This window comes from Arachis duranensis, chromosome 3 (assembly GCF_000817695.3).
Source record: "Arachis duranensis cultivar V14167 chromosome 3, aradu.V14167.gnm2.J7QH, whole genome shotgun sequence".
Taxonomy (NCBI): domain Eukaryota; kingdom Viridiplantae; phylum Streptophyta; class Magnoliopsida; order Fabales; family Fabaceae; genus Arachis; species Arachis duranensis.
The window spans coordinates 129,571,867-129,595,045 of record NC_029774.3 but is presented as its reverse complement, the minus strand read 5'-3'; the positions used below and the strand labels follow the sequence as shown (position 1 = coordinate 129,595,045).

Sequence of the window (23,179 nt, the reverse complement as noted above, 5' to 3'; positions counted from 1 at the left end):
TTTATTATTATTATATTTTTGTTTCTGAATTTTTTTAATAAAAAAAATAAATTAAATTTTTATAATTTATTTTAATTTATAACCAAACAAAATATAAATATATCTCTATTTTTTGTATTCTGTTCTTACTGTCTCGTCTTATTTTATTCTCGAACTAAAGGTAGACTTAAAGTTTACCTCTGTGTAATGTTTCAAGGATTAATTTTGCTTCCACTTTTGATATAACTATTAATTATTATTTCAGGATAGAGGGTCACTTCTTGCATTTGTATCCACTTTCATAACTTTCATGAGCATTGGTGGATTCCCTTCCTTTGTGGAAGATATGAAGGTATTCGAAAGAGAAAGGCTAAATGGGCATTATGGTGTGACTGCGTTTGTGATAGGAAACACCTTATCAGCCATCCCATTTGTGTTGCTAGTTTCTTTCATTCCGGGAGCTATAGCATACTACCTCCCTGGTCTTCAGAGTAGATACGACCACTTCCTTTACTTCATTTGTGTTCTATTTTCTTGCCTCATGTTAGTGGAGAGCCTCATGATGATAGTTGCAAGCGTGGTTCCAAACTACCTAATGGGAATCATAACCGGCTCTGGAATCCAAGGCATCATGATCTTAGTTGCTGGCTTCTTCAAACTGCCAAGCACCATTCCTAAGCCATTTTGGAGATACCCTTTGCATTACATAGCATTCCACACTTATGCATTCCAAGGATTGTTCAAGAACGAATATGAAGGCTTGAAATTCCATGGAGGCTCATCACACAAGTACATTACGGGTGAAGAGATTATGAGGGACACGTGGCAAACAGACATGAGTTACTCAAAGTGGGTTGATCTTGCAATATTAGTAGGGATGATTGGTGTGTATCGTGTTATGTTTTTGGTTATCATAAAGATTACTGAGAAGGTGAAGCCTATTGTTGGATCCTTCAAGCTGAGGTCTCCCAAACAAACAATTTATGTCGTCGAAAATCCCAATGCTACTCCTTTGCATGTGGAGCTTGTATGACACCTTTCAAAATTATGTTGAATTTAATTTTATATTATATGTAACTGTTAAGAATATAAACAAAAATCTAGCCCAGGCCTATTGTAGTTCGGTTTAATGTCGTTTCTTCTATTGTTATTTTTTTGTTTTCAAAATCTAATATTCTTTGTTTTGGACTCCGGCCCATTGTAATACCAAGAGAAAAAGAAGATTATTTTTGGTTTTTTAATAATGCAACAAGGTAAATGCTTGGAGAGTGTTTGATTTACATAATTAAACAAATAAACAAATTGAGGCCTCTACATCCAGGCCAATTCCAGTCGAGCTCAGTTCCAAGAAGATACAATCTGGATTGACAACTCTTTACAAGAGAGGACTTATAGAAAAATAAAATTACTTTTGCACTTATAATTTAGGTTCGTTCGAAAAGTTTTAAAAGTATTTTTTTTAATTTTTGATTTATGAAAAGTAGTAGTATTAATGTCTGATATAATTTTTAAAATCAAATTGTTGTTTTCTAAGAAGTTATTTAAGAATTTATAGAGAATTTAAAAAAATAACTTTTCTTATAATACTAATATTTTTTTTATCACATTTTTATAAAATAAATACTTTTAAAGTTAAAAATTTAAATACAAAATAACTTATTTATAAATTACTTTTAATATAGTAATTTATTATTTAAATTATTTTTTAAAAAAAAACTTAATTAAGCTATTTACTCAAACTGAACTTTTATTGATTTCAAAAATACCTATGCATTTAAAAATTTTCAAATATCCGCAACTAAATTTATTAGAAGTAAAATGTACAATAACTATAACATTAAGCAATGCCATATGTCTTCTCTTCATTAGTTAGCCAATTCTTAGCCACCAAAAGTTATTATAATAAATGTAGCCACAAGAGATGTGGCCTTTTTAATTATATGTACCACTTTATGCAGGACAAATTACATAAATAAATCAATTGACACTTAGACGATTACAACAACTGAAAATGCTTTATATGTAACTGTAATTTTTTTTTTTATATAAACTTCTACAACTTGCAAGATTTTTCAAATTTTCATGTAAACCACTACAAGTACATTATAGGTGAAGAGATTGTGACGGACACGTGACAAACAGACATGAGTCACTCAAAGTGGGTTGATCTTGCAATATTAGTAGGAATGATTGTTGTGTATTGTGCTATGTTTCTGGTTATCATAAAGACTACCCAAAAGATGAAGCCTAATGTTGGATCCTTCAACCTATTGTCTCCCAAACAAACAGTTTATGACATCGAAAATCCCAATGCTACTCCTTTGTATGTGGAGCTTGTATGACACCTTTTAAAATTATGTTTAATTTAATTTTAAATTATATGTAACTTTAATTGAGAATAAATAAATAAATAAATCAATTGACACTCAAAATTACACGATTACAATAATTGAGAATATTTTATATGTGAGTGTAATTTTCTTTCTATATAAATTGCTACAACTTGCAAAATTTTACAATTTTTTATGTAAACCATTATAAGTACATTACAGGTAAAGAGAATTATGAGTATGAGGGACATGTGACAAACAGACATGAGTTATTCAAAGTGGGTTGATCTTGCAATCTTGGTAGGAATGATTGTTGTGTATCGTGTTATGTTTTTGGTTATCATAAAGACTACCCAAAAGGTGAAGCCCTATTATTGGATCCTTCAAACTGTTGTCTCCCAAACAAATAATTTAAGACATCGAAAATCCCAATGCTACTCTTTTGCGTGTGGAGCTTGCATGACACCTTTTAAAATTATGTTTAATTTAATTTTAAATTATATGTACCTATAAGAATATGAACAAAAATCTTGTCTAGGCCTATTGTAGTTCGGTTTAATGTCGCTTCTTCTTACTTATTAGTCCGTTTAAATAAATAATGGAATTCGTATTTTATCTTGTATTGACTAACAATAAAATTTTAAATAAAATTTAAATCTATGACAAATTAGTTCTTAACCTATCGAATTGAAGATACCGTAAAAAAAAATTAAATTATCATTCTTTTTGTTATAAAAAGATAAAGAGTAATACATCATCAAAATTACACTTTAATAAAGATCATAATTTGGTATAGAGGAGGATAAAGTTACATATATATTATTATATTTTATTCTTTTAAATTAATATAAATTTATTGAAAAATCGGATTGATTCGGGTGGTCTAAAACTGATATTTGACTTCGGTTTTAATTGGGTTTAATTCGATCGCACTGAATTATCTATTGAGTACAGAATTAATATAATTAGATTAGATCAATTTTGATCAAATTATCTGTATCCATAAACGTTCTTATTTTACAAGATATAGTTATCAATCAATTATTATATTAGATGTATATTAAAATTAATTACTAGTATAAAATTTATGTAAAATACAAAATACAAATTAAAAATAAAATATACAATATATATATATATATATTTATTTGTACACAATTATATAGCAGTTAATTTTAATATGCAAATAAATAGCATTTTTATTTATCAATTTATATTCTATTACTTATCCTATTTATATTGCAAACGAGTTAATTAAATACATATATCTTATTTATACAGTAAACTCGACAAGACACAAATTTTATGAATCCAAAATAGATACAAACAAAATACGTGATAAATATTGAAATGTACATATCTCATTTATAATTAAACGAGATATATGTGCTATCATTTTATTTATAATATAAATAAGATATATGTTTAATAATCAACTTATTATTTTCAGTATAAACGTGATGTAAAACAACAATTTTTTGCATCTATATAAGGAGGTTTATTTAGTAGCTTTCCTCACATAAATTTCACTACTTCTTCTAAATTCTTTTAATAATTTTCTTAAGAATGGCGAGTAATAAATATGTATTTGTCAGTGTGTATCCTAATCTCACATCAAGAACAGTGATAAAGGGATTTTGTTTGAGTGCGATCCCAATATTTTTATAACAGAGACTACAATTTTCTTTTAAAAAACAAATTTATATAAAAACAGATATTTGATTAACTAACAGTACAGTAAATCCTTAAAAATAGCTAGCACCGATTACAAACCTAATAAGCTAGGCCTTTAAATTATGTTCTTAGTACAACAATAATCCTAACTTTACAGACTAAAATAATACCAATAAAAGATACTTTAAAATTTATATTTAAATAAAATAAAATAAAATAAAATAAAATAAACAACACTAACCTACAAGTCAAGAGCCTAACAATATGTCACGTGTCATTTATTTTTTGATACATATTTTGTTTTTTAAATAACTTTTTCTATGTTATAATACAATATTGCAGAACATCAATAATTAAAATTAATATTTATCAAAATTTGATATAATTAATAGCATTATCTGAAATAAAATTAAAACCATTCAAAAATTTATGTAATATTTTTGTAGTATCCCTTTCTCGGGTTGAGAGTATTTCTTGCATTCGCACATATAGCTTTCACACACAAACTCTTTTGCAATTAATCCAAATATTATTTAAGGAAAAAAAATTCAACAGTCAAAATTTTAATTATATTGACTAATATTTTTAGTTTAATAACCTAATTTTATATTTTTATTTTATACTTTTAAATATTAATAATTAATTATTAATTAAAATAATAAATTATACTGAAATTATACCCACTATTCATTATTTAAACAAGTTGCATCTGCAGAACCCACCGTTTTGTATGATAAGGCATTAAGGCCGCGGGGCGATATTAAATTTATATTTAAAAAAATTGGATTCATATAACGTGGACTACGGCGGCTTTTGAGCCTCTTGTTCCATTTTCTCTTTTTAATAAAGAGTAAAATATTATTTTTATCTTCAATTTTTTGGATAAATTTTATTTGTGTTCTTAATGTTTAAATCGTTTTATTTGCATTCTTAACGTTTGTAAAAGTGATTTAATGTTATTTGCGTTATTAATGTTTAAATTGTTTTATTTGTATTCTTAACGTTTGTAAAAGTGATTCAATGTTATTCTGCCGTCAATTACACATGAACGCTTTAGTTTTAGTTTTAAAAATATTTTCTTGAAATTAGAATATAAATGTCTGTGATAAAATCGATGATCCACTCCAAAAAATAATTCATTAAAAGTTAAAACTAATTTCTACAACATTTACATAATTCACTTTTCTAGGAACATAATTGAATCTAAATACAAATAGTGTGTATAATATTAAAATCGAATACATCCAATTGAGATCTAATTGAAAATGAATACATCCAAGTGAGAATAATTGAAAAATATAATCTGATTTGTTAGTATAATCGATAGTAGGATAACATTGAATCACTTTTATAAACGTTAGAAATACAAATAAGACGATTTAAACGTTAGGAAAACAAATAAGATTTACACCAAACATTGGGACAAAAACAATACATTATTCTTTAATAAAATTATAATGTTCAAATAAAATTATGAATAAAATATATTTATTACTTTAATAATGATACGGTAAAATTAAAACAAAATTTTATTCCACAAAATAAAATAAATGAAAGTGGGTAAGAATTAGTTATATACTTGTCTATTAAAACACGTTGAAATTTATTATGGCGATTGAAGTTAGACCTTGAACAAGTAATTAAGAAGTGGAAGTCTTAATTAAAGACATTCAAGAAAAACGACACATTGCGTGTATAAATAAGGAACGTGGGAAGATGGGAGTAGAAGCTGAAATTGGCAGGCATAAGAATAATGGCATCTGAAACCATGGTGGTAGAGATTGAGCATGATAATAATGATGATGAGAAGGGGAATAATAAGAGAAACGAAGAGAAAGAGGAGAAGGAGGGTATGTGTATGTGTATGACATGGAAGGATGTGTGGGTGACTGCATCAATGGGAAACAAAGGAAGCAAACCAATTCTTGCCGGTCTAACCGGTTATGCCAAACCGGGCCAGCTATTGGCCATAATGGGTCCTTCTGGTTCTGGCAAGTCTACCCTTCTTGATGCCTTAGCAGGTATTTCATATTCCTTTTTCATTTCATTCAAAGGATCGGAATACATTTTAATTTGGTAAAAACTCACTACAGTTCTCTTCTTATATAATCTTATATTGTTATATTTATAAAAATAACTATTTTTTGATTCACTATTTAAATGATTAACAAAAATAATAAACTCAAATAAATTATTTTAATTGTCCGTATTTAAAAGATTTATTTTAAGAATTTAAATAAAAAATTAATTAATTTTGATATCTATTAGTATCCAAAAAAATTTACACAAATATAAAATGATTTAATATATATGAACAAAAATATTTAGTTAATAACTCATATATGATTTTAAAAAATACTTAAAAACAGACATGCAGCGATATGTATTTAATTCTGTATTTTTAGGTACATGGATCTAAGATGGAATAAAATAAAGATGAAAATTTTTATGTCTTCATGTAAAGTTAATAATTGATAATTATTAGATGATAATTTAGTCAAATTTTTTAAATTATCTGAACGATTTTTAACTATTAACTTCACACGAAGATAATTAGAAATAATTGAACTATAATGAACCCATCATTGAAACTCCTGATTGATATTTTTATTGACATTATATTATTTAAGATAAACTAAGAACAAATTTTAACACCTTTCCATTTTTTTTAAATCATGTGCTATCCCTCGATCGAGTGACATTATTTAAAGAAGATTACATGATGGGATATCAAATTTAAAATACAACACACACGTAACCATAGAATACATTTAAATTTATCCTAGAAATGTTAATTAAGAATTAATAATACAAAGTTTTACATTGTAATCATTATAATAAAATGTCTGTACTTACTAAAAGAATATAAGATTGTGAATAACTGAGTTATATACCTTTTCTAATGCAATCATATATACTTAATAATATATATTTGTCAAAAGAATTATAATATTAAGATATATGTAAATGCATTATTAATAATGAGCTATATGTTTGAACTCATTTCAGGTAGATTAGATTCAAACACAAGACAAACAGGAGAGATTCTCATCAACGGTCGCAAAGAAGCGCTGGCCTATGGAATCTCGGTACAAAACCATACACTATAATACTTAACATAAACAAAATTGTTTTATAAGCAATGTTACGCAAATATTATCATTTTTTACCAATATTTGGTCAGTAATAATTCGCATTCATATTTACATGAGTTTTGCATACAAGAAGCATAAAGTTTACATTTATATTTACCAGAATTTGTACACATAGATCAATACAATTTTTACTTTTCAGTCATATTTTTTAAAATTCACACACATGAATGAATTAGTAAAATTTACTTGTTAAAACCAATTTAGTATTTGCATTGATTAAATAATGATAAAAAATACTAGAAATTACTGACCTGAATAATGATTATTGATTAAGTAGTCTTAATTAATTTGAATAATTAGCAAGAGTTTGAATGTATGGCATAGGCATATGTGACACAAGATGATACCTTATTAACAACCTTAACGGTGAGGGAAGCAGTGCACTACTCAGCTCAACTCCAACTACCAGATTCCATGTCCAAGGCAGAGAAGAGAGAGAGAGCAGAGATTACAATAAGAGAAATGGGTCTGCAAGATGCCATTAACACAAGAATTGGAGGTTGGGGCATTAAAGGAATCAGTGGTGGTCAGAAGAGACGTGTGAGCATCTGCATTGAGATCCTAACACGCCCAAGGCTCTTGTTTCTTGATGAACCAACAAGTGGACTTGACAGTGCTGCTTCCTATTATGTCATGAAAAGAATTGCAAACCTTGTTCAGAAAGATGGCATTCAAAGAACCGTTATTGCTTCAATACATCAACCAAGCACTGAAGTCTTTCAACTTTTCCATAACCTCTGTCTTATGTCTTCTGGTACAACTGTTTACTTTGGACCTGCCTCAACTGCTACTCAGGTTCGTATCTTTTTTTCTTCTTCTAATTCATTTAGTTTTAGTTATAATATTAAACTCTGGTTTTGTTTCAATGTATGTAGTTTTTTGCTTCCAATGGTTTTCCATGTCCTGCACTCCAAAACCCTTCTGATCATTTACTGAAAACTATAAACAAGGATTTTGATCAGGTAACTAAGCTTAGCTTCACTTGAAGATACTTGAGCATTCAGAAATAATTTGATGGTATTTTTAATTAACTACTATTTCAGGATACTGACATGGGTTTATCTGGCACTAGAACAGTGCCTACAGAAGAAGCAATTAGAATCCTTATAAGCGCATATGAATCATCTGAAATTAAGCAACAAGTTCAACAAGAAGTTGCAATGCTATCTAACCAGGTTTCTTTCATTTCATGTCTATTGCGTGCATTCATAAGCTATAATAAAAGCATTGATCCATAACTCAATTTATGTTTCAGGAGACTAGATCAGTAGATCATAAGAAGAGAAGGCGTGCTGGTTTCCTTAACCAGTGCATTGTTCTTACCAAAATATCATGCGTGAACATGTTTCGTGATCTAGGCTATTATTGGTTACGTCTTGGAATATACATTGCATTGGCCATAGCCACTGCCACAGTTTTCTATGATCTAGGTACAAGTTTCAGCACAATTCAGGACAGAGGAGCACTTCTTATGTTTGAATCTTCATTCATAACTTTCATGACCATTGGTGGATTCCCTTCCTTTGTGGAGGTCATGAAGGTAATTTAAAGAATTATTCATCACAATATAGAATTTAATCTTGATGCACCGTGGGTGTAAAACCGTTTTGCACATGCATTCAATCTAAGTGACTGGACGACTATGTAAAACATTTTAGATTGTCAGTGCATCAAAATTAAACTCCACAATATATACTAGATCCATTTCTTGAGAATTGAATTGTTGTTATATATATACGTAGGTATTTGAACGAGAAAGATTAAATGGGCATTATGGTGTTGTGGCATTTGTAATTGGGAACACAGTATCTAGTGTGCCATACTTGGTTCTAGTATCAGTGATTCCAGGAGCCATAGCTTATTACCTTCCTCATCTTCAAAGAGGATTCGACCATTTTGTTTACTTCATATGTGTTCTGTTTTCTTGCCTCATGTTGGTTGAAAGCCTAATGATGATAGTTGCAAGCATAGTCCCAAACTATCTAATGGGAATCATAAGCGGCGCCGGAATCCAAGGAATCATGATGCTGGCCGGAGGGTTCTTCAGATTGCCCAATGATCTTCCTAAACCATTTTGGAGATACCCAATGTTCTATGTTGCATTTCATAGATTTGCATTCCAAGGATTGTACAAGAACGAGTTTCAAGGGCTAAGCTTTGCAACAAATGATGGAAATGGCTCCTACATTAGTGGTGATGAGATTCTCAGGGACACGTGGCAAGTTGACATGAGTTACTCCAAGTGGGTCGATCTTGGAATCTTGCTTGGGATGATTTTGGTGTATCGAGTGTTGTTCTTCTTGATCATCAAGATTACGGAGAAGTTCAGGCCATTTTTTGTGTCATTCATTTCAGGGTCTCCCAAGCGAGCAACACTAGTGATGGAGAATAATGATAACTCTGCACTAAGTCATCAAGCATAAACCAAACATAAATCTAACTGTATGCTTATAATTATTTTCAAATTAAATCTATAGTAGCTAGGTTTGTGATTTATTTTGATGATTTTAATTTGTATATATATTGTTGTTGATTGGTACATAAGTATTGTCTTGTAAACCAATTTAGGTTGGTCGAATAATCAGTTCCTCATCCGATTAGTTCAGGAATTATGCTTGAGTGTTGAAGGCAAGCTTCAGATTTATTCATCCAAGGGCAATGCAATCTTGTAATCCATACGATAATCATAACCACTATTACTCAGTATCTGATCTCCTTAAAAAAGAAATAATTATATGCAGTTCTTCTCAAGTATTATAATAACCTCAGTTCACACATTAATATACTAAGCAAATATATGATTATATTATATATTATTATGGTTCTGCAAGGCAAGCAAGCAAATGAATCATGCCATTGCTCCCAGTCTAGTCACCTTAGTGAACCTGAACTTTGCTTGCGGGCAATTATTCATTGCTGTCACAACAATAGGCTTCACTTTCTCAAAGCTCTTGATGATCACCAAGAACAAAATGCTGTATGTCACTGCCATTCCTATCAATATAACAACATCATTCCATTTTGAGTAACCAATTTCCACTTGCCACAAGTTTCTAAGTATCTCTTCCCCACTAATGTTTTTCATAGCTCCTCCATCTTGATTATTGCCGGTGAATGTTAGGCCTTGAAACTCGTTCTTGAACAATCCTTGGTATGCATACTTGTGGAATGAAATGTAATGCAAAGGATATCTCCAAAACGGTTAAGGGATATCGCTTGGAAGCCTATAGAATCCACCATCCAACATCATCACTCCCAATATTCCGGTGCCAAAGATTATGCCTAGCAGGAAATTGGGGACAATGCTTGCAACAATCATCATGAGACCCTCAACCAAAAAGACAGAAACAAAGAGTATAGATGTAAAGTAGATGAATTCTTGGTGTCCTTGGTGAAGTCCAACTAGGTAATAAACCACTGCTCCAGGGATCAGTGACATCAATAGCAAGAATGGAACTGAAGATAATGTGTTGCCAATGGTGTATGCAGTTACCCCATAATGTCCATTCGGTCTTTTTCTTTCAAACACCTAATTATGGATCATTTCACCAACATATTCAGTAATTTGACATGATCATATTTAGAATGTTTCTTGAATACAGTCATTATTGCGCTCTCTGCCTAAATATTGTTCATCCACGTTGGATGGGGCGTGAGTTCCAATATAGGCAGAGCTCACGCCCCATTCAATAGTGGATGAATAGTACGTAAGTGCGCATAACAGGGTGGTGATAATTATGTCATATAGTTTGTTCTTAACAGAAATAGTAGTTTTCCTTCATATCTTCCACAAAATAAGGGAATGCACCAACAGTAATGAAGGTAAGGAATGTAACAACAAATACAAGCAGTGAAGCTCTGGCCTGACATCAAATAAATTAAGATTTAAGCCTTTAACATTAGGTTTATTAAAATTTTTGCTGCAATTAATGTAGCTATGATTGCTGAATTTTGTGCATTATGCGTCTCAAGGTTGATTTGTGTACCTGAATTGATTCACTGCTTGAGCCAATGTCAAAGAACATGGTACCAAGACTTAAAGCCAGAGCACCATAGATAAGTAGGCGCAACCAGTGATAGCCTACTTTACTTTACATGTTCACAAAAGATCCCCTGGTAAGGACCATGCACTGTTATAAAAAATCAGCATGACTTTTCTTCTCTATTGCATCTGAGTCCTGCATCCATTATTAAGACCTTCAGCAATTGTACAATTTCTACTGCATATGGATATTAAATCAATTTTTTCAACAAGTAGTACTCACCTTTTTTTTTTATTTGAACTATTTCTTTATGAACTTGGTGACTAATTTCAGATGAATCATTCGATTCAACAAGTATATGAATGGATTCTTCTGTGGTTAGCCCTCTAGCTAATCCTTTCTCAGGGTCCTCCTCCTGAAACAAAGAGGTGAATCAGTTGAGTTTCTTTGCAATCTAGCATGGTAGCATTGAAAAATAAATTAAATTCATATAACTCAAAAGTAATAATGCTATCTTGCCAAATAATACATTTGCTGTAGATAAAGAAATATCGGATAGTATTCATAGAAGTTAAAAGGAAATCACAGGCCCCATGCCGGATTTTCCCAATTGCTGTCTTTCAAATTGAAGTGTTAAAGAACCCTATGAGGCAATGAGATTCAGCAGTAATATGTTTAATGGTAGCTGGTTAGTTCTCCGTCACTCACATCAGCTACTTCTGATGAAAGCATAAAATATGTTAAATGATTAACACAATCAAGTAATTTCATTATTGATTTAGAGGCAAACCATGATATATTGATCCTTCGCATGATCGATGCTAAAATAGTTAAAGCTCAATGGTCTCTCGAGAAATATTCAGTTCAGTGACCAAATCTGAAGTAACATAGGATCTGCAGTTTGAAACTTTGCATTATTCATGATGTTTGCCGTTGCTGCTATAGAGATAATTGAAGGGTATGCTAGAATTAATGGTTGCTGCTAAATGCTCTACAGTTGCATAAATAACATCAGAATAAGGATGTGTTTTATCCTCTACCAAGAACAGATGAATATTGTTTAATTCAATCCAGCTGCACCCTGGATCTTTTCTCAATTTTACACTCTGCAATCTCTTCCTAAGAATTGACTTCTGCCCCCATCTACCTAGCACCGCATACATATTTGACAGAATTACCAAAGGCACTGTTGGGTTCGGATCCAAGCTGAACAACTTTTCAGCGGCTTTCTCCCCTACTTCCATGTCCTTCCAGAACCAACATGCATGCAGTAAAGCTCCCCAAATCACCCTATCTGCTTCAATAGGCATCTTTCTAATAAACTCTTCAGCTTCTCTTACATGGCCTGATCGACCAAGAAGATCCACCACACATGTGTAATGTTCTATGCTTGGGGTTACTTTGTAAAGTTCCTCCATCGAGTGGAAGATTTTCAAACCTTCAGCAACTAGACCGGCATGGGAGCAGGCAGAAAGAATGCCAACAAAAGTAGCTGCATTTGGCACAACTCCTTGAACTAACATCGAGTGGAAGAGTAAAATTGCCTCGGATCCAAGTCCATGATATGCATACCCATTAATAAGAGCTGTCCATGCTGCTACATTGGGTGAAAAAATGCTGAGGAATGACCTTTGAGCATCAGCCAAGCGACCACATTTGGAGTAGAAGTCTATAAGGGCAGTCCCAACATAAACATTTGCTTGGAACGGTGTCTTGGTTAAGTGGCCATGAAGCAACCGTCCTTGCTGAAAAGAACCAAGAGATGAACATGCACGAAATAAAACAGAGAACGTCGATCTGCTATAATCAACTGATAACCTACGCATCTTCACGTATATTTTTAATGCCTTCATGTACTGGCCATTTTGAATACAACCAGACATCATCGAATTCCATGTCACAGGGTTTTTCTCATCTTTAATTTTGTCAAAAAGCTTCACAGCTTCATCAAGTTCACCGTTTTTGGAGTACACAGATATCATGGTATTTAAGGAAGTTAAATCCTTGAGACTCATTTGATTGAATAATTTCTTTGACTTCTCAAAATGACCAATCATAGCATAACCTTTAATCATCAAATTATATGATACGTGATTCGTCTCTCTCAACCTGTAAAATATCATCTCAGCTTCTTCAATCTTCCCCGCGGAGATAAGGCAACCAATCAACAAGTTAGTCACATTCAAATAAGTTTCTCCTCTCATGCTCTCATGAACTCTCTTGGCATCACCTATGGCTTCACAATCACAATAAAACTCAATCAACCCGCCACCAATCGCATTATCAAAAGCAAACCCTTCCTTGATGCAATGCCCATGAACAACCTTCCCCTGCCATAGAGCCCTCAGTCTAGTGCAAACTCTCACAACAGAGCACAACGTGACCTCATTAGGCAACACTCCAGAATTCCTCATACACCAAAACAAATCCAAAGCCCTCTCACGCCCATCTTCCCTCTTCGCATACCCAGAGATCAACGTGGTCCAAGCCACAACATCACGATCAGGCATCTTTTCAAACATGTCCAGAGCCTCACCCATATTGTCATGCTGCACATAACCCGCAAGCATCAAGCTCCATAACACATCATTCCCGCCATGAAGCTCCTCAAAAACTACCTTAGCTTCTCCAATTCCACAACACTGAACGTAAAAATACAACAGAGCACTCCCCACAAGGCCAAATCTCTCGTATCCAGACCTCAAAAGCAATGCATGAACTTGCTTCCCATGAACAAGTGACCCATAACGTGAGCATGCGCTCAACACCGAAGAGAAAGAGACCTCGTCAAGCTTGACGCAAGAGTGGTGCATGAGGGAAGCAAGGGCCAGAGCTTCAACGTAGCAGCCCCATTGCGAATATCCAGAAATCATAGTATTCCAAGTGGAAACAGTTCGAAGCGGCATATCATCGAAGAGGTGGCGTGCTAATTCAGGTTTGCCGGATTTAACTCTCCTGCTAATGGAAATGTTGGTGGCAATCACGTGACGGAGACAAGGGGTATCCAAATCTTCCAAAAGGGTGGTGAAAAGTCGGAACCTTTGCTTCCAGCAGTTGCACTTCCAGGTGCCAAGGAGGAACAGCTTCTTCATGGTGTGGAAAAGATGGTGGTGTTTGGGCTTTGGGACGTAAAACTTGTGTTATTGTGCTCTCATCAATCAGAATAGACATTAAAATAACTAGAATGAGACCCACGCGATGCGCGGACAGTAAATTAATGATAGTATATAATAAATATTAAAAATGGCTGTTTTGTAGAATTAAATTAAATATGGGTAAACTAAAGTTAAATTTAAAAGGTATTTTGTTTAAAATAATTTATAGTACAAAAGATTTCGATATTGGAGTTGTACAAAGCAAGTATCTGAGAACCGAACCGGTCATCGAACCGTTCTAGTCACTGGTTCACTAGATTATTGGTCCAACTGGTCTAACTGTAATTCAACCGGAAAAACCGTTTTAGAATAAAATAATAAATAAATTACAAATATACATACTAAAATATAATTATAGTCTAATATAAATCTTAAAATATCTTCTAAATTTAAAACACTACATGAAATGTCATAAATCAAAACCATATGATCTTATCAAAATACAAACTCAAGTTTTTTTTCTAAACAATTCACAACCCTTATTCTCTATGATTTCTTTTGGAAAAATAAAATCCCATCCAAGAAGGAAACCATAGCTGTAAGTAATTGAGAATATTTGTCAAACTCAGAACAACTATACATATAGAACAGTACCAAACAATCCAATTCTCAATTCCATGAATCATAAACAAAAGGGTGTCTAAAATATCCATAGAATCAATCAAATTCAGCATTAAAAAATATCAAAAACCAAATTTTGCAGTTAAACAGAATAAAGTAAAGATGGAATTATACTCAAATTCTCCTTAATCTTAAACCATGTCTCAGCACATACTTTGTGAGCAGCAACAAAATCATCTTTACAAGCACAACCCAATTCAATTGGAACACCAGACTCAGAACTATCACTCTCCAAACCTATGTGACAAATTCTACAATCCCTCTCCACTTTGTGATTAGTATTATTATTAATATTATTAATAATATTAACATTGCCAACAAACAAATGGATATTGGAGCTTTAAACTTTATTTAACAACAAGCTGTAACATGGCTCAAATAACAAATTAACCAATTTAATTAATAAACAACTCCAAACACAGCAAGTAATCTACTTCATACACTCCTCAAAAGCAGTCCCAAATCATTTGCAATAACAGTGAACTATGCTTCATAAACTACTCAAATTATCAAAATCAGAAACATGAAACGCACTATTTAGAATCTACAGAGGCATACCAATTTCAAGAAATGCATAATTGGCACAATTTATCAAGTATAGCAAAGCTAAGTTCTCAAAGAAAAATTTTAATTGAACACAGAAACACTGCACAACAGTCAACAGAGCACAGCAGCACAAAACAGGCATACCCCACGTGCAACACTTAGTTTCAAAGGATTCAAGCTTGAAGACCCCATCATCTTCTGCAGATGAATGATCAGAATCATTAACAATGGAGTAATTCACAGTAAAAACAGCAAGATTCACAGATTAATTAACACTTATTCAAAAATTATTTAACCCATAACAAGTTCACAAATTAACTAACAACAATTATTCAATAATTGTTATTAAAAAAAATACCTAGAAGCTAGAAGCCCTAGAACAGAGCAGAGCAGATCCTGAGCAAGAGGGGGACAAGAGCACGGCTGAAGGGATGACAGGTGGAACAGAGATAGCGCCGGCGACGATGGAACAGAGCTGCGCGACGGTGCTTTCAAAGCTGAAACAGTAGCTGCACGATGGTGGAACAAAGCTGCACGATAACGACGGTGGCTTCGAAGCTCGTTTCGGCAACGGCGGCGGGAGATGGACGGAGGTGAGGGAGTGAGATCAATGACGGTGAGAGGAAGGAGGAGCTCGAGGGTGATGGGAAGGATGGGTTTGCGTTTAGCCGTTGTGTGGAGCTAAGGTTGCTGGGTTGGGTAATTGGCTGGGGCATCCCAGCAAAACAATGGCGTTTTGCAAAATTTAAAAAATCGGCCGGATCCAACCGACCGGTTTCCGGCGGGTTCGATGATCCAACGTCGATTTTTCAAATCTTCTGTTTCAAGCAAGGTTCTGAGAACCGGACTGGTCATCAAACCGCTTTAGTTACTGGTTTTCTGGTTTACTGGTCCAACCGGTCTAACCGGTGGTTCAACCAGAAAAACCGTTTTAAAATAATAAATAAATTATAAATATGCAAGTATTAAGTTGAGGGTATAAGGTAGTATGAAGTTTTTCCAATGGAGTGGTGAATTACTCTCTTAGGATTTTCCTTTTTTTATATTAAATGCAAAATTGCCAGATGAAAGCATGATACCAAGTAAGTACAATCCCTCATCAGTACACAAAATGTTAAAAGAAATATCTGACAAGAATAGGAAGAATATCAAATGAATTATCATAAATCAAACTAAAAAATAAACATAGTACTCGGATAAATAAATTTGATAACATTATTAATAACAAAGTTGGTAGTGGACTAGTGCTAGAAAGGCTTCACCAAATGAAGGTGCATACAGGCTTTTAGAGACAATAGACTTGGATTTGTGCAGTAGCATTTTGGATGAGTTGTTTTGAAGACCATTTGGTAAAACTAAGCTTTGAATAGGTACAATACAGGCTTCACCAAATGCTCATAACACACAGAAAGACAGTTTCTCAAGATACATAAATAAGTGCTCATCCTCTGAAAATAATCATCTGAATCGGTGTAAGGCAGGAAAAAATGACCACAAGTCCCTTTACCTAAGTCAAAATAAACAACCATATCTGAACTCAACAATAAGCATTCAGCACCAAACATTACAAAACATTAACCAATAATCACACTAAACCTGCAACCAGCAATTACAAAACAGCAACAAACATTAGTACATTATAAAACATTCCAAAACAGCGATGACACAAAACCTGCATAGTAAATAATCTCAAAGACAATGATCACCAATATCCAGCAAATAAACAATAAATACACAACAACAATTTAGCAAATAAACAAGAACAAGACCTAAATAGAAAATCCAACAAATTAAGTCGCAGCAACCTGACAATTTGACAAATTAAAACAACAGCAGCCCAACAATTTACCAAATTATCAACTTAACAAATTCAAGAACAGAAAATCACAACAAAACAAAAAAAATTAAAAGTAACAGAAGAACACAAGAACAATTAGCAAATTAACAAGTTCACAATAACAGTTAAAAAATTTACCAGAAGAACACTAATGCAAGTGGAATCATCATGCTAATATGTTTTCTGCAAAGATGCTATTTGTAAAGCTAAAATTTCCTAATTACTATGATCCAATTATTAGAATTTCACATGCAATCAACTTACTAAGTTTCTAAAAGCTAGAAATTATAAAACCAACCAGAAATATGGTTAAAGCATTTCATCAAACATGTTGAGTGCGGTAAAATTAAAACGAAATAAGAGAATTCAATGCTTAATTTCAATGTGATAGAGAAGAGAACATAACTATTGTAACTTTAATTTAGTCTATGAAAAAATCCAAACCACTACCAAATCAAATAATTACTTATTTTAATAGAAATCAGAAGTTGCAGAGTTTGAAGAAGAGTATTGGTGTTGTGTGAGTGTATTGTCTGGTGGCGGGTTTAGGAAACTCACGGCGGGGACAACAGAGAGCAGTTGGACGGCTGAGTGGAGGCGCGGGTTGGTCGCAGAGTTTGAAGCAGAGCAACGTGGCTTCCAGACGAACGCGAACTCGAACGGTGAACAGCGAGTGAACGCGAACGGTGAACGCCGAGCGAACGTGAACGGCGAAGAACGCACCGCGATCGGTGACAGCGAACAGGGGTTGAAGACTTGGAGCACGAGGGAAGCTAGATGACGGATGGCGAACTTTGAGTGCGACGGACGGCGGCAGTATGCCACTCCTTGTGGCGGTGGTGTAGGCTTACAGTGCTGGGGTTTTGTGGTTGCGTTGGTGTGATTTCTCTGACTGAAAGAAAGAAAGGGAGAACGGGAGAAAGAAACGAATTAGCTACCCTCTTTTGTGTAAACCGGCCGGGTTCCGGTTCGATCTGACCGATCGGTTCCCGTCCGGTTCAATGGCTTTTTGTCTGTTTTCTGATTAACGGTTTTATATGCCTGACCAGACCGTTAACACTTTCGGTTCGAGATTAAACCGGTACGACCGGTCGGTCCGATCCGGTTTTCAGAACATTGGACTTTCAAGTTTCAACGTCTGTCCGAACCGCTATTCCCTTCGGTTCTCAGGAACACGTGGCAAGTTGACATGAGTTACTCCAAGTGGGTCGATCTTGGAATCTTGCTTGGGATAATTTTGGTGTATCGAGTGTTGTTCTTCTTGATCATCAAGATTACGGAGAAGTTGAAGCCATTTTTTTTTGTCATTCATTTCAGGGTCTCCCAAGCGAGCAACACTAGTGATGGAGAATAATGATGATAACTCTGCACTAAGTCATCAAGCATAAACCCAAAACTAAATCTAACTGTATGCTTATAATTATTTTCAAATTAAATCTATAGTAGCTAGGTTTGTGATTTCTTTGGTGATTTTAATTTGTATATATATTGTTGTTGATTGGTACATAAGTATTGTCTTGTAAACCAATTTAGGTTGGTCGAATAATCAGTTCCCTCGTCGAAGGGTAATGCAATCTTGTAATCCATACGATAATCATAATCACTATTACTCAGTATTTGATATCCTTAAAAAAGAAATAATTATATACAGTTCTTCTCAAGTATTATAATAACCTCAGTTCACACATTAATATACTAAGCAAATATATGATTATATTATATATTATTATGGTTCTGCAAGGCAAGCAAGCAAATGAATCATGCCATTGCTCCTAGTCTAGTCACCTTAGTGAACCTGAACTTTGCTTGCGGGCAATTATTCATTGCTGTCACAATAATAGGCTTCACTTTCTCAAAGCTCTTGATGATCACCAAGAACAACAATCTGTATGTCACTGCCATTCCTATCAATATAGCAACATCATTCCATTTTGAGTAACCAATTTCCACTTGCCACAAGTTTCTAAGTATCTCTTCCCCACTAATGTTTATCATAGCTCCTCCATCTTGATTATTGCCGGTGAATGTTAGGCCTTGAAACTCGTTCTTGAACAATCCTTGGTATGCATACTTGTGGAATGAAATGTAATGCAAAGGGTATCTCCAAAACGGTTTAGGGATATCGCTTGGAAGCCTATAGAATCCACCATCCAACATCATCACTCCCAATATTCCGGTGCCGAAGATTATGCCTAGCAGGAAATTGGGGACAATGCTTGCAACAATCATCATGAGACCCTCAACCAAAAAGACAGAAACAAAGAGTACAGATGTAAAGTAGATGAATTCTTTGTGTCCTTGGTGAAGTCCAACCAAGTAATAAACCACTGCTCCAGGGATGAGTGACATCAATAGCAAGAATGGAACTGAAGATAATGTGTTGCCAATGGTGTATGCAGTTACCCCATAATGTCCATTCAGTCTTTCTCTTTCAAACACCTAATTATGGATCATTTCACCAACATATTCAGTAATTTGACATGATCATATTCAATAGTGGATAAATAGTATGTAAGTGTGCATAATAAGGTGGTGATAATTATGTTACATAGTTTGTTTGTAACAGAAATAGTACTTTACCTTCATATCTTCCACAAAAGAAGGGAATGCACCAACAGTAATGAAGGTAAGGAATGTAACAACAAACACAAGCAGTGAAGCTCTGGCCTGACATCAAATAAATTAAGATTTAAGTCTTTAACATTAGGTTTATTAAATTTTTTGCTGCAAATAATGTAGCTATGATTGCTGAATTTTGTGCATTATGTGTCTCAAGGTTGATTTGTGTACCTGAATTGATTCACTGCTTGAGCCAATGTGAAAAAACATGGTACCAAGACTTAAAGCCAGAGCACCATAGATAAGTAGGCGCAACCAGTGGTAGCCTACTTCACGATACATGTTCACAAAAGATCTCCTAGTAAGGACCATGCACTGTGTTAAAAAATCAGCATGACTTTTCTTCTCCATTGCATCTGAGTCCTGCATCCATTATTAAGACTTTCAGCACTTGTACAATTTGTACTGCATATGGACATTAGATCCATTTTCAAAAAATTGTACTCACCCTTTTTTTCATTTGAGATATTTCTTTATGAACTTGGTGACTAATTTTAGATGAATCATATGATTCAACAAGTATATGAATTGCTTCTTCTGTGGTTAGCCCTCTAGCTAATCCTTTCTCAGGGTCCTCCTCCTGAAACAAAGAGATAAATTGGTTAAGTTTCTTTGTAATCTATCATTGTAACCTTTAAAATAAATTGCTGTTCAGTAAAGATCTTAGAGTGATTCATATTCTACCTACCTGTTCAAAATCCTTGTTAATAATTTTTACAAAGTGATCAGGAGGATTCTGGAGACTTGGGCAAGGAAAACCATTTGATGAGAAAAACTGCAGCCAAAAACAGAATTCAATAAGCCATTGATTTGCAGCAACAAATACATATATGGACAAACGATACTGATTTCTAACCTTATTGGCAGCTGAGACAGGTCCGAAGTAGACTGTTTTACCAGAAGAGAGGAGACAGAGATTGTTGAAAAGCTGAAAGATTTCATTACTTGGTTGATGGATTGATGCAATAATAGTCATTTGAATTCCATTTTTTTTATTTAAGCTTGCAATTCTACTCATAACATAATAAGAGGCTGCACTATCAAGTCCACTTGTTGGTTCATCAAGAAACAAGAGTCTTGGATGTGTTAAGATCTCAATGCAAATGCTAACTCTCCTCTTTTGTCCACCACTAATTCCCTTAGATCCCCACCCTCCAATTCTTGTGTTGATGGCATCTTGCAGGCCCATTTCTCTTATTGTGAACTCTGCTCTCTCCTTCTTCTCTGATTTGGACATGGAATCTGGTAATTGGAGCTGGGCTGAGTAGTATACAGCTTCTCCAACTGTCAGTGTTGTCAAGATAGTATCATCTTCTGTGACATATGCCTGATTTGATTTCATATAGTTAGAGTAAAAACAAAAGATTAATATATATAGATATTTCTTTAATAGTATGTATAAAAAAATAAGTTTATATTTTCTAACAAAGACTAGAACATTATTCTTACAGATGTTCCATATGCCAGTGCTTGTTTGCGGCCATTGATTAGGATCATCCCAGTCTGCTTTGACTTTGAACCTAATCTCCCTGCAACACATGAGAATACTTTAGTTAATTTCATTTTGAGGTAAATACCAAATTGGTATCCGAAAGATTCTAGCGACAAAATAGTACTTGACTTTTGTTATTGATAAAATAGTCACTGAAAAATTTTAAATTTTGACAAAATCACCCAACCATAACAGGATGACATCACAATAAACAAAAAACACTGGCCGTCGGAAGAGAGCTCTGACGATGATGGCAGAGAGTTCTGGCGACGTTTTCAGTTTCTTCTTGGTGGTCTGGCAGAAGGGGACGCGAAAGGGAACGCAGCGGCGTGTTGAAGAAGAAGAATCGGCGAACACAAAAAATGCGACAAGGTGCAGTGGCATACCATTGTAGTCTTCTTTTTCAGCTGCCATGGTGGAAGGGGACGCAGCGGCATGTTCATGAAGAAGAAGCAGCAAACACGAAGAAGAAGGTCGCTAGAAACGGCACTGGAAACATGGCCATCATCGGAGCTTTCTTTTGGCGGCCACATCAGCGTTTTTCGTTTACTGTGACGTCATCCTTTTACGTTGGGTAATTTTGTCAAATTTTAAAATTTTTTAGGAGCTATTTTGTCAATAACAAAAATTAGGTATCATTTTGTTAGTACCAGAAGCTTTCGAATACCAATTTAGTATTTACCTCTTTCATTTTATAACTCGAACTTAAGAAAAAAAAAAGGGAAAATGCTAAAAGTGAAAGATTTTGAGTGGCTTGAAAGTGTTATATGTGACTGACTGACTGTGACATCAGCATGCTAAAAGTGTCATTAGTTGTGGACAATTATAGTAAATTTGACTTAAGAATGTCAACCATTTAAGGCTTCATGATGAATAGTAGTAGCATGTTATAATTTCACAATCAAATGACTCATAAAGTCAAGTGCATGCATGTTATAATATCAAAGTCTGATATTTAGTTTGGTTTGCTAGTAAACTATGAAAGAGTCATGTTATTTGTATACTCAAAAGTAAGTATTAACTAGATACTTAACTTGATTTAAAAGTGAAAAATAAGATTTTAGATGTTAGAGTGGAAATGATTTAAAAAATTGAAGGCACAAAACCAAATGTTGATATGAAAAAAGGATTACCTGCTAAGGCATCAAGAAGAGTAGACTTTCCACAACCAGAAGGACCCATTATAGCCAAGAGTTGCCCTGGTTTGGCATAACCTTTCAGGCCCTGAAGTATTGCTTTCCTTCCATTCTTGCCATCTGAGACTGTCACCCATAGATCCTCCCATGTTATGAAAACCCCCTTCTCCTCTTGATGATCCACCTCATTCATGGCTTCCACCTCAAATGTGGTCTCATATTCCAACAAAACGGGTAGCATGTTGTTTGGTAATTCACAATCACTAGCATGAGGCTGAAGAATAGAGCTCATTGTGAGATCAGAGTAATATGGAAGGGTGTATGTGTTAGTGTGAGAGTGATGAAGAGTGTGCACTATAGGGGAAGGTAGGAGAATATGGTACACTGAATCTGCCAAGGCTACCTACTATATAGTAACATGTTTTGTCTGTTATGTAGTAATTGCTAGTAGGAAAGTGAAAATATGATAATGGAGATCAGAGTTAGCTTAGAAGGTCAAAGAATTCAATGTTCTTTCAATATATTCTTGGATTCCTTATTGTGATATGTGAATTGGAGAATTCTCTTACTATATTTACTGTTTATTGAGATTAATCACTATGCACTAATTACCATGCAATAAAATGCTTCATAAAAAATGTATACAAAGATG

At 33.8% G+C, this 23,179-nt stretch overlaps 3 protein-coding genes across 8 annotated transcripts in view; 1 reads left to right on the top strand and 2 right to left on the bottom strand.

The window, feature by feature from the left end:
• LOC110272504 (uncharacterized) overlaps positions 1-9,746 on the top strand; it is a 12,997-nt gene extending 3,251 nt beyond the window's left edge. The window contains exons 7-14 of the mRNA XM_021139374.2: positions 245-1,009; positions 5,710-6,004; positions 6,993-7,072; positions 7,463-7,933; positions 8,014-8,100; positions 8,182-8,313; positions 8,394-8,678; positions 8,881-9,746. Coding sequence (XP_020995033.2) covers positions 245-1,009; positions 5,710-6,004; positions 6,993-7,072; positions 7,463-7,933; positions 8,014-8,100; positions 8,182-8,313; positions 8,394-8,678; positions 8,881-9,561 — 2,796 coding nt within the window. The 3' untranslated portion in view covers positions 9,562-9,746. The remainder of the gene's footprint in view (positions 1-244; positions 1,010-5,709; positions 6,005-6,992; positions 7,073-7,462; positions 7,934-8,013; positions 8,101-8,181; positions 8,314-8,393; positions 8,679-8,880) is intronic.
• Positions 9,747-9,856: 110 nt separating this feature from the next.
• Positions 9,857-22,814, bottom strand: LOC107481788 (ABC transporter G family member 1). 4 transcript variants are annotated; one of them, XM_052258592.1, is made up of 8 exons: positions 22,525-22,812; positions 21,349-21,428; positions 20,756-21,226; positions 20,588-20,674; positions 20,348-20,479; positions 20,071-20,262; positions 19,861-19,947; positions 9,857-10,667 (listed from the first exon to the last, which is right to left on the bottom strand). In XM_052258592.1, exons 1-8 carry the CDS (start codon positions 22,766-22,768, stop codon positions 10,341-10,343), a joined length of 1,620 nt encoding a protein of 539 aa, XP_052114552.1. In that variant the 5' UTR covers positions 22,769-22,812; the 3' UTR covers positions 9,857-10,340. The 4 variants fall into 4 exon arrangements, with proteins under 4 accessions (XP_052114552.1, XP_052114553.1, XP_015957587.2 ...); XM_052258593.1 differs by lacking the exon at positions 19,861-19,947 and adding an exon at positions 10,917-11,001 and having other exon boundaries at positions 9,857-10,669; XM_016102101.3 differs by lacking the exon at positions 9,857-10,667 and adding an exon at positions 18,912-19,719 and having other exon boundaries at positions 22,525-22,814.
• Positions 11,972-17,995, bottom strand: LOC107481786 (pentatricopeptide repeat-containing protein At5g08510-like). 3 transcript variants are annotated; one of them, XM_052258588.1, is made up of 3 exons: positions 17,839-17,995; positions 15,802-16,950; positions 11,972-15,641 (listed from the first exon to the last, which is right to left on the bottom strand). In XM_052258588.1, exon 3 carries the CDS (start codon positions 14,211-14,213, stop codon positions 12,036-12,038), a length of 2,178 nt encoding a protein of 725 aa, XP_052114548.1. In that variant the 5' UTR covers positions 14,214-15,641; positions 15,802-16,950; positions 17,839-17,995; the 3' UTR covers positions 11,972-12,035. The 3 variants fall into 3 exon arrangements, with proteins under 3 accessions (XP_052114548.1, XP_052114549.1, XP_052114550.1); XM_052258589.1 differs by having other exon boundaries at positions 11,972-16,950; XM_052258590.1 differs by lacking the exon at positions 15,802-16,950 and having other exon boundaries at positions 11,972-14,555.
• Positions 22,815-23,179: the final 365 nt, after the last annotated feature.

Coding starts and splice junctions, on each gene's coding strand:
- LOC107481786 (XM_052258589.1), bottom strand. CDS start 14,213: ATGAAGAAGCTGTTCCTCCTTGGCACCTGGAAGTGCAACTGCTGGAAG.
- LOC107481788 (XM_016102101.3), bottom strand. CDS start 22,768: ATGCTACCCGTTTTGTTGGAATATGAGACCACATTTGAGGTGGAAGCC. Junction 20,675..20,755: donor CTGTCTCAGCTGCCAATAAG/GTTAGAAATCAG, acceptor TTTTGGCTGCAG/TTTTTCTCATCAAATGGTTT. Junction 20,263..20,347: donor TATCTCAAATGAAAAAAAGG/GTGAGTACAATT, acceptor TAATGGATGCAG/GACTCAGATGCAATGGAGAA.